Here is a 19185-nt window from a genome sequence, read left to right on the forward strand (position 1 = left end):
CATAGTTTCATTGGTGACTCTAAATTGTCCTTGGGGGTGAGTGTGGGGCCCTCCAACAGACCAGTGACATGTTTAAGGTGAACCCTGTCTTTATCCAACCATTGCTGGGTTGGCTCTAGCAGCCCCATAACCCCAAAAGGGGTTATGGAGATGGATGGATGGATGGATGCTCGTTCAATGGGAAAAAATCTACAACAAGGAGCAATGATTGTAAGGAGGAAGAAGAAAGCCCTGCTGCAAGGCAAGGCAAGGCAAGGCAAGTTTATTTGTATAGCACATTTCATGTACAGAGACAATTCAAAGTGCTTTACATAAAACATTAAAAGAAACAATCAAAAGAAATAGTAAAAATGTCATTCATCATCATTCAAATCATTAAAATAAAATTAAAAGAAAGTAAAAAGATTTTAATTTAAAACAAGCATAGATAAACAGTGCGGACGTAAACTTTTGAATACATATTAATCAAATGCAACTGAGAACAGGTGAGTCTTTAACCTGGATTTAAATACACTGAGTGTTTCAGCAGATCTAAGGTTTTCTGGAAGTCTGTTCCAGATCTGTGGTGCATAGAAGCTGAATGCAGCTTCTCCATGTTTAGTTCTGACTCTAGGAACTGATAAAAGACCGGATCCAGATGACCGCAGAGGTCTGGCTGGTACATACTGGGTCAGGAGGTCAGTCATGTATTTTGGTGCTAAACCATTCAAAGCTTTATAAACCAGTAACAGAACTTTAAAGTCTATCCTCTGACAGACAGGTAACCAGTGTAAAGACCTCAGAACTGGACTGATGTGGTCTACTTTCTTGGTCCTTGTGAGAACCCGAGCAGCAGAGTTCTGAATAAGCTGCAGTTTCCTGATGGATTTTTTTGGTAGTCCTGTAAAAACACTGTTACAGTAATCAAGTCGACTAAAGATGAAAGCATGCACTAGTTTCTCCAGGTCCTGCTTAGACATCAGATCTTTAATCCTTGAGATATTTTTGAGATGATAATAGTCTGATTTAGTGACTGCTTTAATGTGTTTATCAAAATTTAAGTATGCGTCTATCACTATACCCAAGTTTCTGGCCTGGTTGGTAGTTTTAAGTTGAATAGATTGAAGCTCTGTAGTGACGTCCAACCTTTTTTCTTTAGCCCCAAAGACAATAACCTCAGTTTTGTTTTTGTTTAATTGAAGTAAGTTGTGACACATCCAGTCATTAATGTCCTCAATGCATTTACCAAGAGCCTGTACAGGGCCTCGGTCTCCTGGTGTCAGTCTAATATATATCTGTGTGTCATCTGCATAGCTATGGTAACTAATGTTGTTGTTCTTTATAACATGGGCCACTGGGAGCATGTTGCTGCAGAGGACAGAGACATTGGAGAATCTGCTTTGAAAAAAGTACCAGAAAGTGATATGCAGTTAAATTACAAAACAAGGAAAACCATCACACTTCCAGATTGAAGCATGTTTAGAAAGTTAAACCGTAGCCAAGTCAGTTCACCTGGTAACCATAGAGGGCTTTGTATACCTCCAAGTAAGTGTATGTTGGGCATGTACCTTGCCTCTTCTCCAAACTGTTCTGCTCCTACAGCTTTTTCTAGGAGTAACTCACCTGATCCAGGTGATCAGCAGCAGGAGGGAAGTCCTTAAAATCCTCCACTGATGAAAATCCTGTTTAGAGTTTCTAACATGTTTTTGTGTCATTTTTCTTGTGAAAGAGAACAAATGTAAGAATAAATCATTTAGTTTTTACATTTCTGAGTATTTTTCCTTTTAAATCTGTCAATCAAACTGTCTTGGACAGACTCTGTTTGAATGAATGATCTTCTTTCCATCAGCAGCTCTGCTGCACATGCACTAAACCCTCATCTGTTCCAGCAGCTCGTGTCAAGAATGGATAAGAACAAGGTTATTGTACTATTATAAGATCATCTCATTAAACCAAACTTAAATATATGAACAAAATGTAACAAACAAATCAATTATTGATGCTCAAAAGGAAACAAATCAGAATACTTAGAAACACCATGCAAAAGCTTCAGGTAAAACATTTTAACACAAAAACATTTTTTACAAAACAGAAGAACTCACACTCATGACTACGACTAAGCATCCCTCCCCCTGCATGCACTTACTTGTGCGTGCTGCCCAACTCTCCTGTTTTTTTATGGAAGCATTTGCATGAATCGTGTTAACAGTTTCTCTGATAAGTGTGTTCCATGACCGTTCTAAAGATTAGATTTGTTCATGAAAGTCTCATCTCTCTGCAGACAGGTACGGTGTGGGAATCACCACTTCTTCTGTCTGTTCTTTTCCATTTGCAAAGAAAGGTTCCACATACAGCTTTTCTTGTGTTACATGCCACCAGACTGATTTTAACACTCAAGTTAATCAAGAGAATTCAGTCCATTTTTAAAATAAAAGAACAACACAAGTATAATTCATTAGTTCTTCTGGGGCCCCGTGGCAAGGGATCCAAGGACTGGCAGCGGCCCATGGCGTGGTGGTTGGGGACCACTGGTCTAAAGCACCATCTTTTGCTCATTTGGCCATGGTGCAGTGGTAGGGCGGTCAACTCTTGATCAGAAAATTGTGTGTTTGATTCCCGCCTTGCCCGCCCATGTGTAGAAGTGTCCTTGGGCAAGACACTGGACCCCAAGTTGCCTCTGGTGGACGGTTGACACCAGTGTTCGGCAGCGGAGCCGTGTCTGTTACTGTGAAGAACTTTGGCCCTTCGAGGAAGGTAGTAAAGCGCGATTTAAGTATATCCCATTTACCATCTTATTCTTTGCTTCTTCTTCAGATCAACCCCTCCGCCTTATGAAGTAATGGTCTTCAGTGTGCAGCTTTAGCTGAGCCTTCAGAACTTGTACCTTGATATGCAATGGACCAAAGAGACCACACTCAGAAGGATCTGATTCCCACCGAGGCTTTGAGTGACAGCATCCTCATGTGAGGAGCTTTTGGACGTTTCAATACTAATGTGACACAAACAGCTGTCATGTCATGATGGCTGAGCATGGAAAATGGCTAATTATGGAGTAAAGTGAGCTAGCACCAAGCCTTCTACAGTCTTCTGTTGTTGAAAGTAAAGCGGCAGGAGGCAAACGGCAGTCTCTTGTCAAAGTTAACCACAGCCTGTCGCTCTGTGTGTGACACTTCACGCTATGTGCCTTCCAACATATATGGCAGGAACCCACAAGAATGATTAGATGGATTATTGTTATTAGGGTTCGGTCCTCAGACCTCTTTGGTTGACTTTGAAATATGTCTGCTTTGTCTATACATGGAATCTTGTAGATGTGAGGTATGGATGAGCTAAACCAGGTAGGGCTTCCGTTTTTGACTGAAATGCATCAGTTTAGAGACCCGCTCTGATGAAGATGGTGTTTTTAACATGTTCTAGTTACATTTTTCTGATGACAGAGGCCTTGATGATGGAAGAAGACTAAACTGAAAATTGCTATTCTGCGTATTTCTTTACTCAAATTGTTTTGAATCTGGAGCAAACGCAAAGATTGCATTTGTGAAAGAAAATACACTGGGCACACCACCAGCCTCCTGCTCTGCGCCACTCTGATACATCAACTAAAACGTTTTAGTTTTCCTGGTCTGAGCCAGTGTTAATTTCGTCTATGAAAAATTTTCGTCATCGTCTTTGTCAACGACATTTTTCACCCAACGAAAACGAAACGAAAATGAAACAAAAACTCCCGCCCAGACATGAAAACTTTAACTAAATTGATAGACTTTTTCGTCAACGAATAAAAATGAAACAAAAAATGAAAATTTTGACTAAATTGATAGACATTTTCGTCAACGAATAAAAACGAAACGATCGAAGACGACATCCAATCATAATGACTGCTGGTGGAGGAGGGCGGGAGCAAATGCAAAGCGATCCAATCAGAACACAGAGCCCTGCAGCCCACCCGGGAAGACGCTAATTCAATGAATTGTGTCTGTGATATAGGTGAAAAATGTCAATTCAGGTAGAAAAAGAAAAGTACATGTAGGGACAAATTTTATATTTAACACGACCCTCAACAAGACGTTGTGTGGAGCGACCATCACAGACAGAAAAACACAAGAAAACCTGAAGCGACGTTTGCAGACAAGCCAGCCTGAAATCCACGCAAAGGTAAACATACAAACACGATTATTTCCAGCGTATTGGTCTGAATCAGAATTCTCCCCGACCCTTCCAACAGTTGTTCCATTTTAAAGAGTTGGATTATCTGCCATAGTTATGTAAGGGGTTACTCTCGCCAAGCTAACTAGCGCCAGTACTGAGAGGTGGAGAAGAGCTTTTCTTCACGCGGATGAAGCTCTGAAGCTCAGAGGTTTACATGTAAGTCTGGCTTTATTGTTTTAGCATAACGTTTGTAAAGGTATAAATCGATGTTGTTTTGTATTTCCGAGCGCTAGCAGCTCCGCTGCTTCTTCAGATCCACAGGCAGTCACCGGTTTAATCTCCAACTCCACCACGTCTTACATGACAACAGCGCCCTCTATTGGCTGGTGGTGGTATTACAACACTCTACACATGCTGTTCCAGCACATATAACATGCTCACACGTGTCCTGGACAGCTTACTCCCAAGTGAATGTTTTTTTTTATGCAATTTTAAACTTGACTACCTCCTCAATACAAGTTTTTTTTTTTTTAATGTTCAGACATTTATAATAAGGCTGGTGTTATTTACACACGTGGGCAGCACAGAATGTGATGGAAATTCATGTTTTGTCCACATGTAATACGTGCAGCCAGGATCCCGTTGCTTCATTTCCGGCACACATTTTAAGTTTGTGAAATGCTGGATTTTTTTTTGTTGTTTCCTCTGGGTCAGTGCCACTAAGAAAAAAGTTTAGCACTGGCTGCAGGTTTTCTGAAAATTACGTGTGAATAGACACTTTCTTATTGGAAATTGGATGGAAATATAATTCTCTGTCAAAATTAACACTGGTCTAAGCTGGAATCTGGATCTTAATTGTACGAATAGATGGGTCTGATTTTGCTTTGTATTTTTGTTGCACCAGTAATGCTAGGTTGGGAGTGTGAGTGTGTAAATAGACGGTGAGGGAGGCGGACCTTCCCTCAGCTCAAAGATGAATCTCTAATGAACTCCTGTTGCTCTGCAGAAACTATGTTCCAAAAACAATACAGGTTTTTTTGTGGCTAAAAATGACATAATCACAATTACAAGACCACTGGGAACAGTTTGACGATTTTATTGAAGGACACCAGAAGACCCCTTTTTTTCTTGTTGTGTAGCCCTGCCCATTTCCCCTCATCCTTTGATATCAGCATTTACCGCTGGTTTCATTGACCCCTCTGTAAGAATGTTAACAGACATGATACTGAATCCAATTAGAGCTCTGACAGACAGAAAGCATGTTCGGTCCCTTCAAAAACTGCACCAACGAGCCAGAAAACACCATTAAATAATTATTCAACCACCAAATGGCTCCCCGAACGTGGCTGTGACAGCAGCTCGCCGCTTCCCCAGGGGAAGAGTCAAAGGCAGAGAACGATCTCACACATCCAGCTGTGTGACAACTGATGGGAACTCTTCAACTTTATTGGAAAGAGGGCCGAAATACGGGGCTTTATTTGATCCTTTTCTCAAGTTTTAATGAAAACTTCAAAGGCTCTAAGGCATGCAAAGCTTTTTAATGATGTCACCTCTCTTTTAATTTTGATAACTTAATAATAATAAAAGCAGATCTTGACATTTGGCCACTAGTTTGAGTGAAATGGAAAATAATTCTTATAAAGGTCTGGATAGTAGAGCTTCACTCAAGCTTTATTTGTCTTTTAGTCACAAAATGAAAAGAAGGATTTTAAAAGTTGTCTTCATCAGTGCCTGCAGGTCTTTAGGATCCACAGCTGCACTGAATGTTTAAAGTGTTGCTGCTTGTACATTTTTGAACATCTCAGACTCTGCAGATAATCCTCAAAATTCAATTTATTATGAAATATTTAATTGGCAGAAAAGCTACGAATATTCTAAAATATAAAATTGACAAACAGATACTTCTGTTTAAGTGGAGGAAACTTCCCACAATTCACTCTGTTCTGTCACCATATTATTTTTTTTAAAATAATGTGTGGAGTACAGGAATCACATCTTCATCACATTGTTCTTTTCCTAAAAAATACAAAGATGACATGACTGTGTTTTTCCCGGTTTGATTGGAGGGGATGCCAATGTCTAATTAACCAATCACGTGTCAGCATGTTGAAGATGAAGAAAAACACCAGCTGATGAAGTAGCTGCACGCCGGCTGTTCCACACCTCTGCACTCGTGTGCTTTCAACTAAATTCTGAGGCTCCCGTGCAAATCTGTGAGCACCAAAACTCTTCAGACCAAACCGCCTTTTTCCATCTTTTCTTCTCTGAGCTCTCAGCTGCTGGTTCTCTACTGAGGAGGGACCACTGCTGTGGGCTTGGACGTGTTTCGTGTGGTGGTGGTCTGCTGGATGTCCTGGTTATTTACGGTGACTGCACACTGGCTCTCTTTGAACCTGGAGCATCAAACCATTTCCTTACGGTCTCCTTGTAAAACCAGAGGGTGACTGTGTCTTGGATTTATCCAGAACAGTCCAGTGGTGTGTTCAAAGGCCTGTTTTTCTCTGTTCAGATTCTTTGACCGAACTAGGTTTTTTCAAGCAATAGAAAAGCCTTTTACCCGCAGTGGGGGTCAAAAAGAAAGCAGAAGTCAGCTGCATGTCCTGCAGTCAAAAGAGGAGGCCTCTCAAACATTCATGGAAACCACAGAAAAGTTTCCTGCAGTGTTTCCGAGGGAGATGATGCGTCACGGTGGAAAACATGCCGTCACCCTTTAACACATTGGAGTGTTATCAGTGTGTCAAACCGTCACCAAGCTTGGCTGCCTTTCCCTGGAGTCTGACATCTGGTATGGGCCCTGCTCCATCATGGAGACATCATCTGCTATCAGCAGCTTCATTAGCATGGAGGTCATGCACACTCGGGTAACTCCTGAATGTGCAAGCTCATCAGATGTTCGCGCCTCATCAACATGATACAGAAGAGTGTGAAGCCCTGGATAACTCCCTGGGAAAGAGAAACAACCCCCTGCTGCCCCTCCCTCTGTACAAGCTTAGGCTGCCTGTAATCAGAGACCAGGAGCTGGAGAACGGGGAAGTTGGGCCATCAGCTCATACTCAGCACCACTTCACACTCCTCATTGTGAGCGGAGGCTGTGGTTCTGCGGGCGGCAGAGGAGGAAGGCATCCACAGGGAAATCAAGGCCAGCCTCCATTACTGGTCCCAGAGCAGCAGCGTGCAGGCAGAAGAGCTCTGCTCATGAAATCCTGGCAATTAAATCACTGATGGTCATAGGAAGAGTAGGGAGGTGTGTGGCCAACCCCAATTCCGTCTTTGACTTCGATTTAGATGCTGTTATTAAGGCAACTAACAAATGAGGGGAAAACAAGCAAAAAAAGACGTCAGGTCAGCATGTGCAGTGCTGTGGGACAATTCAAATGAAGACAAAGAACACATAAAATCATTGAATGATCCAATAATTTCCTGTTTACAACTATTTTAAAAAATGAACAAACCATGCTCTTAAACTCACTCCAATGAAGATGCTGGGGAAAAAATAAATGTTTTAATTTTTTTTCCTTACTGGCCTGGTGAGACCCGAGCCGGCAGCCTCCACACCTCGCAGCTGCTGTCTGTCTGCCGCCGTGTCGAGGGAGTGAGCTCCGCCGCGGGAGAGAAAGCCGGCAATCTGTCCCGAGTGTGTCCCTTCCCCCCAACCAAAGTAGCTGGATGAGCTCTGAGAATCTCCAGCAGTTTAAGGAGAAAGATGGAAGTTCACGACAAAAACAACAAGAAAATTGCATTTCCTGCGGAAATACGTTTGATTGCAGTTTTGCAGAAGGTGGTTTCTTTAATTGCTTCATTGCATAACTTTTAGCAGAAGACGCTGAAGTTTATCATAAGTTGCAGAAGAAATTGCAGAAATCAGCAATGTTGTCAATAAATGGTAAAATCGTTTTGGTTTGCAGAAGCGGTAATTGCTGCAGAAAAACAATTTGCAGGAGTGATTACAGAAATAAGTAATATTGTCAATAACTGGCAGGAATATGTTGTATTGTGAAAATGTATTTTTTTTTTGCAGAAAAATCAAATCATTATTTGCAGAAGGAATTGCATAAGAAACCAATATTGGCAGTATATACATTGTACAAAAACAGAAATTAAAAAACACACAAATATACTGAAAAATCCAGGTTAGTTGAAAACCATAAGCTTTGAGACTTACAAGACTAGAGACTTGTAAAATTGCAGTGGTAAAAAACCCTGAAAAATGCCTAAAATTGTGTAAATTCAAACAAAGTTACCAAAAAGTATCAAGAGGAGATAATTGCAAAATGATTTAAAGACAGCAGAACAGTCCACAATAAGCAGAACGAGTACATGTTTGAATTTTTTGAATACCACAACCTATGCAGAAATGATTGAAAATAGCAAATAATACAAAAGAATTGCTAACATGTAGCTAAAATATTAGCTTAATTCAAAATTAGCCTTAAAAACATCAGTGGATGCTAAATTAGCCAGAAATGTGATCATGTTCAGAAAATATTATCTAAACTCCAAAATACACTGAAAACCCACAGTAAAAGCTAAAATAGCCAAAAAAAAAAAAGCTAACACGTAGCTAAAGTATTAGCATAAATTCAAAATAGCCTTAAAATCCTCAGTAAATGCCAAGTTAGCTCTACGTGCTGTTAGAGTGAAGAACATTGTCTGTGGTATGACTCAGCAAAAATTTAAATTCAAATGCCCATAAAGCATTACAGTAACAATGCATGGTAGTTCATCAAATAAATAGCATTTACATCAGACATCTGGGCAGGACAGTTTCATCAGTATCTTGTCCAAGAACTGTAACACCAGAATGGGCAGGGGGAACTTGAAACTTCTGATTCATAAGTTTGGGGGGTCACAAACTCCTGAAACTGTCTCCATGTGTGTGAGGTGGGGGAGGGGAGGGGTGAGCACCTGCAGTTGGGCAGAATGACTAGGCAGATTTTGTAGCACCATGGTTTGCTCCGAACAAATGACTGCTGTTCGCCAACCATACGTCCGATCAGAATAATTCCTTCAGTTTTGTAAACCTCAGACTCATACGAATTTAAAAATATATGTTTTATTTGTGTCAAACATAACATCTTTTTGTAAAAATTATCTGAAGTGAGAGGAGTAAATCCTTCCTGTCATCACCTCAAAATCCCATGTTAAGGAATGGGGAAACTGCAATTTTACATGTTTCAAACAAATGCGCATATCTTCAAAACTACTTGAGATTTCAAAACAGTTGAACCCTTGTAAGAATCGGAAGGCTTTCGACTATCATATGAGTAAGTTTCATGTTTTTATGTTCAAGGGTGCTCTCACAATGGCAATTTAAAAACAGTCCACAACATAAAAAGTGTTTGTGTTCTGTACAATGGGAAAGTATAGGTGTTTTGGGTGGACTTTGTCTCAAACCTGGGGCTCCTGCGAAAAGACTGCTCAACCCATGACTTTGAGGGTTATTTTAAACTAATCTAGACAAAAATTCCTACATTTTGGTGAAAACATTGTGACTTTACGACCAACGGTTCAGGAGTTACAGCGATTTGTTCTGAAAAGTTTTGTCTTTAGAGAAATCCTGTCCTCACTCTCAGTGATGACGTCACACGCTCTAGCAACTGCCAAAATTGGCTCAAAAGTCCAAAATTGCCTGATTTCAAACAGCTGTAGTTCAAAAACTATAAGACATATCCACAAGAAAAGTTATAGCTGAATAGCCCTATCCCTTCACTGCATTTTAAAGTTTGAATGGTGTCTGCAGCTCAAAAATTGTAAGAGGAGATACATTTCAAAAACAGTGAACTTGAAGCACTGTCCCTATTGACTTCAATGTTGTTTTAAATTTGAACAAGTTCAAAAATTTCAAAAACTATAAAAAATTTGCAGAATTGTTTAAAGACAGCAGAGAAGTCCACAAATAGCAGAACAAGTACATCTTTGAATTTTCAGAATAGCATAAAGTATGCAGAAGTTACAACTGCAGAAAGTTTGGAGTTCCTGAAGAGCCTTTTCAATGCATTTCAATGGGAAAAGTTGCGGCAATTTTGTTGAATTGCTGAAAAACTAAAAGTTGCAGAACAGATTTCAGAAGAGAGCAATAATTTAATCAATAAGCTGAACATTTCGATACTTGAATGACAAAAATCGAATGAAGTATGCAGGAGATACGGATCGTCGAAAAATGTACGTTTGTTTGATTGCAATTAGTATTCTACCCACTGATCCAGTCACTAAAAACATCACGTGCCCAAAGCTAAGTTCCGGATTGCCTGATGCGACACAGCGACATGTCAAACTTTATTTTTTTAATTCTGACTCCGCCGCCCAATGTGCGCCTCATCGCTTAAATGGAGCTGCTGGCAGACTGCCGCTCATCGCTCAGGTCACACCGCAGAACTTCAGATTGCCTCAATTTGCGTCTGTATCATTGAGGGGTGACTTCCATACCAAAAATCCCACCCACAACCCCTTGGTGAATTTATTTTATTTTTTCATTGGTGAATTTCTAATGAACTTCTGCTGCTCTGCAGAAAATATGTCTAAGAAAAAGACCCAGATTTCGTTTTTTAATCATAGATAAAAAAAACTGCATAATTATAATGAAAAATATCACTGGGAACATTTTGAAAATAGGTCAAAACATGATGGGAGTGGAACTTTAAACTTGGTTATATGACATTAAAGTGCTACTCAGCTTGTTATCAAACAAAAACTGAACTCTTCATTGTTTTATTAAATACAACTTTCTGTTTATTCTTATTTTAGATGTTGAAGTAAAATATGTTACTCATGTTAAAGTTTATTATTTTGACATTCAAAAGTTTCCCAGTTTTTTTCCTTTTTAAAATTCTTTTGAAAAGTCCTCTCATGTTCCTCACTCTGCTTCACCAGGAATTACACAATCTTCAACAGATGAAGATAAATGGTTATCCAGATTTGTTGAGTAGTCCAGTTCACAAAAGCAAAGGTCCTAATGAGCTTTGGTGAACTTGATGCTATTGTTGGTGTTGTATGGAATGGTTTTGGGATGAACTGAGGGATGTCTTCCATCATTTCTCCAGAATTTTCACAGATTTGTTATAAGGAATATTTGAACATTTTAGTTTGAAACCATAACAGATCACCTGACTGACGAGTGACGCGACTGCTGAAGGGTTTTTCTGACTCTGATTGAAAGTCGTCTGTATTTTATTGCTCCTCCTCCACAGTGCCTTTCCGTGAGGCTCCAGCGTACTCAAAGCGCCAGCGGGGCCCGTCCTCTGGCAGCGGAAACGGCCAGTCCTCATCCTCGTTATCGGCGCCACGGGTCCTCCTCCGCTCCAACAGTGACAACAACTTAGCGGTCAGAGACTACCAGCAGCAGCAGCTCAGTTCTCCTGGCATCTGGGTCCCCCAGCTGCAGCAGCACCAACACACCAAGGCTAACCAGCATAGGGGCCCCAAGCAGGGTCACCCGCAGCCTGGCTCCTCAGCATTACACCGCAGCCTGTCACCCCAGCTGGTCCAGCAGATGCCCAGCGGCAGCCCCAATGGCACCGTGGTGGTCAGGACCATGGGGAGGGGGGCAAGGAGTCGGTCGCCCTCTCTTAGTCGGCTGGGGGAGGAGGCCAGACGGACCCAGCCTTCACAGCGTCAGCCCGGGTGAGCAGTGAGCTGTGCATGTGCGCGTGTGTGTTTCCTAAAGAGAACTCTCTGTCTGCATGTGTGTTTTGTGAAAACCCGAAAGCTGTGGATGGAGGACAGATGGAGCGCAGAGCTGCTGTCATTGGTTGAAATGGTTGAAGTCTGTGTGGAGCGGCTGCATTTTATTTCACCAGCATTTCCTTCTCTGAGCTGTTTGTGTTCAAACACACGCGAGACTGCTGATTCTGAAGGGTTTGGCCCACAGCTTTACCGTCAAGCTGTAACTGTCAGACACCCTCCGGATTACCAACACTCACAGGAACATAGAGGCATGTGCACCTATTTTGCAAAATACACAAAATTAGCTCTGATTTAATTTGTAAGATTTACACATTTCTGGCAAAGATCCATCACAAACAGTAAATAGTTTGTTTCATCATTCATCACTTCAGCCTTTCACGCCACTGCTGGCGGGTAGCCTCAACAAATTTCTCATCTTGTTTGTTTATTTATCTTTATATTTATTTTTTTAATCTTTGCATACATTACACTATGCTATTTCATTAACTGCATTGAGATGATCCTGATCACCAAAACTTTATTTTGTTCTGGGGACCATAACACAGTTTATTCATATTTTTAAGTGTTACATTTCATACATTTTTTTTAAATGTACATTTTGAAAGGCTTACAGGTTAACCAAACCCTAAATCAACTTTTTGTGGCTGCTCACATCTATACAATTTTGATTTATAGAGGTACTTTAAGAAACGCTGTTTGTTGGTCATTGCCAGATTTTTGACAAATTAAAATAAACTTGTTTAATTCTTGAAAATAAAGTCAAAAACCTGTGTATGCTGCCCCCTACAGGTTGAATTGTAGTATTGCATTTGAATTTTGTGATTGGTCAAACCATTTAAAGGGGCCCTACCATGATTTTCTTAAGCCTTTCAGAATGAACTATATCCATATATATGATCATATATTACATTTGGACCACTAAAAAACATTATTTATGAAATATTAGTTAGATTTTGTGAGTCTGTTCCTACTCTGAAGCAAAACGGCTCGTTCCTGAAGTTGTGCCTGCCGCTGCGGGCTGCTGCTGTCCACTTCATGACGTCATGCCAGACTAGAGCTGCCACAAACGATTATTTCAATAGTCGACTAATCTCCAATTATTTTTTCCGATTAGTCGACTAATCGGTTCGTGCGGCAACTGGATGTAAAACACACATCTTAACCATAATTGGCTTTAAACTTGAAGTGTTTAAGCTATATGCTAATTAAAATAAAGACAGTTTATTAATCTTTTAATGAATCATGCAGCTTTTCTCCTTCATTTGTTTCTTGCATTAAAACAAAACATAAATCAAACGATGCAATGTGAATGAACAACAAAAAACCTGAAATTCTTTTTTTTTAAAGCTTTTAAACATATATTTAATAAAACATGTATAAAGTATTTCAAAAGCTAATAGCAGATATAAACACACTCAAAATATTGGCTCACTGAGGCCCATTTATTAAACAAAACACTAATAACATCTTTGAACTCAAGATATTCCTACACATAAAAAACATGAGGATGCCCATAGAAACAAAGAAAATTAATAAAAAGGGGGAAATTTATATTTTTAAAAAGGGAGAAAAGCAGGAGATGTAAGAATGTACAGCAGTACTTTCATTCTTTCACTACCTACATCCACTGCACATGCGCAGACCGAGTTTTCAGTTTGGGGGTGAACCCATAAATCTATGTTACTTCTTTAATGTTGTGGTTGTTTTGCTGTTTGTTGTCGTTTTTGTGACTTTAAGTTACATTTAATTGTAGCTTAATGCAGATAATGCAATGCTACACTTGTAAACTTAGCTCTGGACTTTTAGGTGAGCTACTTCACTTCTGGGACTCGTAGTTTTAAATCGTTCCACAACTCTGCAGCAGATCCATACCAACACACAGCCTCTCTGTCTGCGCGGTGAATGTTTCATAATCCGCTCTTCGAACCGGACGACATGATCACGGCGTGGAATATAAATGAAGCCTTGGACGAGCGGTCCCTTTCCAGTGTACACTCATAACCCGCGCCGTCCTCGCGGCGTTTGGTTAGAAAAGCAAATTATGAAACATTCACTATGCAGACAGAAGCGCCGTAGACACGGATCTGCTGCAGATCTTCTGGTTCATCTCCAAACAGCGCAGTAATGACAGCCGCGGCAGAGCTAGCTGTGTTAGCGCCGACATTAGCTTAGCTAGACGAAGCTCTCTGTTCAGCGTGATCAAACTCCGTCTCAACATGCTTCATCTTCAGGTGACAAACATGTGTGACAAAGAGAACGGCAGACCCGGCATTAGAAAGCGCGAACTGTAGTTTTAAGATCAAAACATGGAAAAAAAAAAAAACGATGCTTCGACGACCAAATTATTCGTCGACTATTTTAATAGTTGGATATGTCGTCGATTAGTCGAATAATCGTGGCAGCCCTATCCCAGACAAAATTTGTGTCTGTATTTCTCCCACGAAAATAATACAAACTTCTTCAAAGATGGATGCACCACGATATATCTGCCTTTTGTAGGCCAGACAGCTTTTGGACATCTGCTTCCCCCTAGAGCTGCGTAATTTCCGCTACCAGCTGATGATGTCCAGCACCATCTTGTTGTCTACAGCCAGGTCTTTCATACTTGAAAGTCCAAATAAATTTTCTAAAGGATAAAAAAACAGCTTTACTTGCTTTAGCATTCACATATTTTGGCATTTCATGATAAATGTCTTGTTTGAATAGCACAATGTGAAAGAGCGAAATTATAAAGACTTATATTTGCAGTCAGCTATGATAAGCTTGAAGATAACTACTCAATTTAAACAGTAGTTATGTACACTGGATCCACATGCCCAACCACTACAGTATCTGCAGTCTGCTTTTAATGAGCAACATTAATTTCCTGTAAAACGTGACAAAGATCAGCTACAGGCTGTGTGCTAGCATTAGCTTAGCCCTTGCTGTCATCTACACGATGGCAGAGTATTTACTGATTTCATTATGACTTACATTTTACACTCACATCATAAATCAGATTTTATTTTATTTTACAGCTTTCATTTCCATGGATGGCTTTTTGATTTTCTCACATCTCTGTTAAAAAAACATGCTGTCAGCAAAAATCTTTCATGCTAGTTTTTGATGAATTTAGCACTGGAATGAGGATAAAGTCAGACCGAGGACGACCTTCTGGACTGTTTTCATGGCGTGAAGGTTGTCAGCTCTGGGTGATGGTAGAGTTTTTCTGGTTTGGAGTTTGCTGCACATCAACACTTAGAATCTTACTAGTAAAAAGTTGCAGACTCAGTTCAGTTTCATGAGGACATGAGGTCAGAGTTTGGTAAAACACATTCATGAATGTATTTTTATAGGTAATTAAGATTAATACTTGAAACCCAACCATTTAAAAAGATTTCCTCTCATTATCTTAACATTTGCAGGATCTTGAGGATTTTATATACCTTGAAAGATTTTCTATACATAGAGGAAGCAATAACTCCACCGTTATATTTAATCTTAAATTCTGTGAGCTGAAAAGTAAAACTGATGAACATGTTTTATCTCACTCTAGTTTGTGCCAAAGCTGCACTCAGGCTGACCATGGAATCGCCACTCGTTCTATTTTTTCTTTTTTTATGTCATTGTGAATTTCTACATAGAGAGGGGCAGCGGGAGAAGGACGACACGGGTAAAGAAACAGGATTAGAACTGAAAATGATTGTGGGGATCGAGGGGAAAGAATGGGATAGAGTTGGAGATTCTCATGGTAGGAAGGTGGTGGTGGTGAACCCTGCAGGGTGAGAGCTGGCTGCACGCACACGCTCATATCTGTGACAGCATGTCCTCACCTCCTCTACAGTATCTACTGTATATATCCAATCCCAGCATCCCCATGCATGATGTATGACGGTTCCTCTGGGAAACGTGCCATTAGAGGAGCCGGCTTACTACTGTATCCATGGCAACTGTTGCTAAGGTTGAAATTTTCAAAATACTATAAGTTTGTAGCTAGCATTTTGTGTGTGTGTGTGTGTGTGTGTGTATATTCTTGTGAATGTATGTGTGCTGAAACAGAAGTGTCTTTACTTGATGAAATTCAATCAAAAAATCAGAGTCTGTGACTTCACCTGAGAACATCCATTCAGAAAAGGAGTTGTCCTCATGTTTCGGTCTGCTTGAGCAGCAGCACCATGTGACATGTGGAGGATTAAACAGTGACAGTCCGTTATCTTGAAGTGATGTAACCTTCAGTCCAAATGAAGACATGCCTCTGACCTCTCCTCCTTATCTTCCTCCTGCTGTCTTTTGGCAGATGGAGGCACTCAGAGGCTCTGGCAGCACCCACCCAGGAAAAGAGATTTACTGTAATTGCCTTTAGATTATGGAGCAGACACAAAAATGACAAAGTCATGATGAGCAGGAGGGTAAAGATGTGGAGGCAGCTGCTCAAGAAAGGAGAATAATAGCAGGACGAATAGTTTAGAGCAAGAGGGAAGACAAGTGATGGAGAGGAAGAGCAGTGAGGGAGGGTATTTGCTGTGGCAGCAACATGGACGTCGCCGTCTTTGCTGAACTTCAACATCTGAAGCTTTTTTGAAGAAGGGCTTTTCTTTTCCAGGAAAAATGGTAAATGGCATATATTGTATAGAGCTTTTCTACCTTCCTTGAAGGCCCAAAGCGCTTTACAGTCACAGACACATTCACACACTGGTGGTGGCTCCACTGATGAACACTGGCACCAACCTTTCACCAGAGGCAGTGTGGTTCAGTGTCTTGCCCAAGGGCACTTCGACGAGCAAGGCAGGAATCAAACCCCAATCCTTCAATCAGGAGTCGACCACCCTACCGCTGCACTACGACCACCCCAAAAATCTAAAATACTTTGTTTTTGTTGATTTCATCAAACAGCATTACGACAGATTTTCCATCAGGCTCCCCAGAACAAGATATGAGATCTTGGGTTTAGAGTCAGCTTGAAAAGCTGATATCTTGTGAAAGTTAAATCTTTTCTGAGAACCTGCCGACCTCATGATAAAGCCACAAAATGCATTGTCCATAGTTTCCTTCTGTCTAATCTCCTAATCATCCCTTAACATGTTGCAAAGCAGGAATCCACTGTAAGCTTCCAACATGCAAATTCCCTAAAGTCTGTCCAGAGCTTCCATGATCAAACACCAGTTTTCCTGACTGCTGAACTTGATTGCATGTCCATCTGACATTGGCTTCTTCTGAGTTTTGAAATGTTTTGTTTCTTCAAACTCTTGTAGTTTCATATATCAAGGCTGAGTGAAGATCTTAAGAACATACTGAAGTTAAGAAGTCCCATTAGTTATTACATACTTAGTGTATGAAATTTGTTCTCTGCATTTGACTCATCCCCTGGGGGAGCAGTAAGCTGCAGACACAGCTGCACTCATAAACCATCTGGTAGTTCACCCCCCAATCCAACCCCTTAATGCTGAATGTTAAGCAGGGAGGCACTGCGCCCCATTTTTAGTCTTTGGTATGACTCAGCCTGGATTTAAACTCTCGACCTTCCAGTCTCAGGGGAGACACTCTACCACAGGGGTCTCAAACTTGCGGCCCGCGGGATGATGATTTGCGGCCCGCGTCTTCATATGAAAGATTAATGTTCGTGCGGCCCGCAAGGTTGATATGAATTGCACTTGCTGTGTGCAGAGCTGAACGAACCAATCACAGTGAGGTATATGGCTCTGGAGGCGGGACATCGGCGGGCTGTCCAGTGCTTCTGTCTATCATTCATTCATTCCTCCAATCAGCTGGGCGGAGGAGGAGCCATAAAGCACCAAACGCGATTCGCGTGACAAATTCTAGTGCCCTGCGTGGGGAATTTGCTGCTTGCGGCTTGTCAGAAAATGTGTTTCTGTCGCCTCGCCGAAGGGGCTACCAGCTCCGTCTGTGGATGTCTCTCTTCGAATGAATGGGAGACATATATGATGTCGAGGAATAGGTTTTTTAACGTGCTGACTGTTCCTATTAAATCAGAGCTCCACAAGCTCCGAGCCCCAAACTTGTAGCCCGCCCTCTTGATCCGCTGCTCCCGCCTGTCAAACATGTGATCCTGAGCTTGGGACGCACCTGCGTGGGCGTGTCTATGAATTTTAAGGTTCACACACTGGCTGTGTCAGCGTGCATTCCAGTCCATGTAAACGCGATAGAAGTCCAATATTCTGCTACGCGCATTTGCCCCCAGACCCCCGAATGCGCACTGATGCAGCCGGCGCGCACGAGCACTCCACACATCCAATGAATGGAAGACACATAGATCAGATTTATTTATTGTGAGGAGTTCTACAAAAATCTACAATAAATTAAATCCTTCAAAGATTTTCTCGGTACCGGGGCTTCTCTTTCACTCTGAAGGAGGATCTGTTACAGTTTTTTCCAAATGCTAAAAAACATTTTCTGAAACATTAGACCAATTTAACCAAACACCAAACACAATTTTCGAAACATAAGCTAAATATACAAAATACTTAACTCATGAATCAAAATCTCACTTTGAGGTCAAAATGAAGACTCTGTTGTCAAAACTTACACACACACATCAAATCCAACACACTACGCACCAAAACACCAAACACAATTTTCAAAATATAAACTAAATATACAAAATTCTTGACTCTTCAGTCAGAAGCTCACTATGAGTTCATAATGAAGACTCTGTCGTCAAAACTGACAAACATGCAGCAATCACAACACACTACACAACAAAACACTTGACACTGTTCACAAAATGTTTTACAAAGAATATATAGAAAAATTGACAATAGAATGCAAGAAGATATTTTGTAATGCCTAAATAAAGTACACATTTTTACATCTGTTTTTACATCAAAAATGCTTATTATTTATTGTAAAATAAGAATCAGCAGGGTAGAGAATTATTGCTACAGTAATGCAAATTACAGGATAAATAGTTACTCATTTAAAGTTAATTTCTTTTGTAAAATGTTGGATAATGTGTTTTACTCAAATGGATAAAGACAACATAAAATGTTTGTTCACATACAAATATATTTTATGTTTATCCCTTGTCACAGTAAGTAAAACATACTTTCATTTTGTATTCTCTAATTGTTTCAGTTTGCACTGACCTGTTTTCCCTTTTAAATGTCCGCACGATTGATCCCACTGTGAACCGACTGAGTTGGGGGTTGACCCTTTGACCCGCTTCCCTCATGGTCATTCCATGAACCAACACATGGTCAATTACAGTGGCCCGGATCACATCAGAAATCGCTGTCCTTGGTCTGGGTCTTGGAGCGAGTCTAGGTGCTGGTCTGGACTTGGGTGCAGGTCTGGGTGGAGGTTCTGGTCTTGGTGCTGGTCTGGGCCTGGGTGCAGGGCTGGGTGGAGGTTCTGGTCTTGGTGCTGGTCTGGGCCTGGGTG

General features: G+C 40.8%; 1 protein-coding gene across 2 annotated transcripts in view; it reads left to right on the forward strand.

Moving 5' to 3' along the window:
* The window catches only part of LOC112160641 (SH3 and multiple ankyrin repeat domains protein 2), a 531836-nt gene that overhangs the window by 311775 nt on the left and 200876 nt on the right, over nt 1-19185 (forward strand). For both annotated transcript variants that reach the window (XM_036217187.1, XM_036217185.1), the window contains one exon: nt 11313-11745. In XM_036217187.1, the coding sequence (XP_036073080.1) occupies nt 11313-11745 (433 nt within the window). The remainder of the gene's footprint in view (nt 1-11312; nt 11746-19185) is intronic.

Source organism: Oryzias melastigma, linkage group LG3 (genome assembly GCF_002922805.2).
Source record: "Oryzias melastigma strain HK-1 linkage group LG3, ASM292280v2, whole genome shotgun sequence".
NCBI lineage: Eukaryota > Metazoa > Chordata > Actinopteri > Beloniformes > Adrianichthyidae > Oryzias > Oryzias melastigma.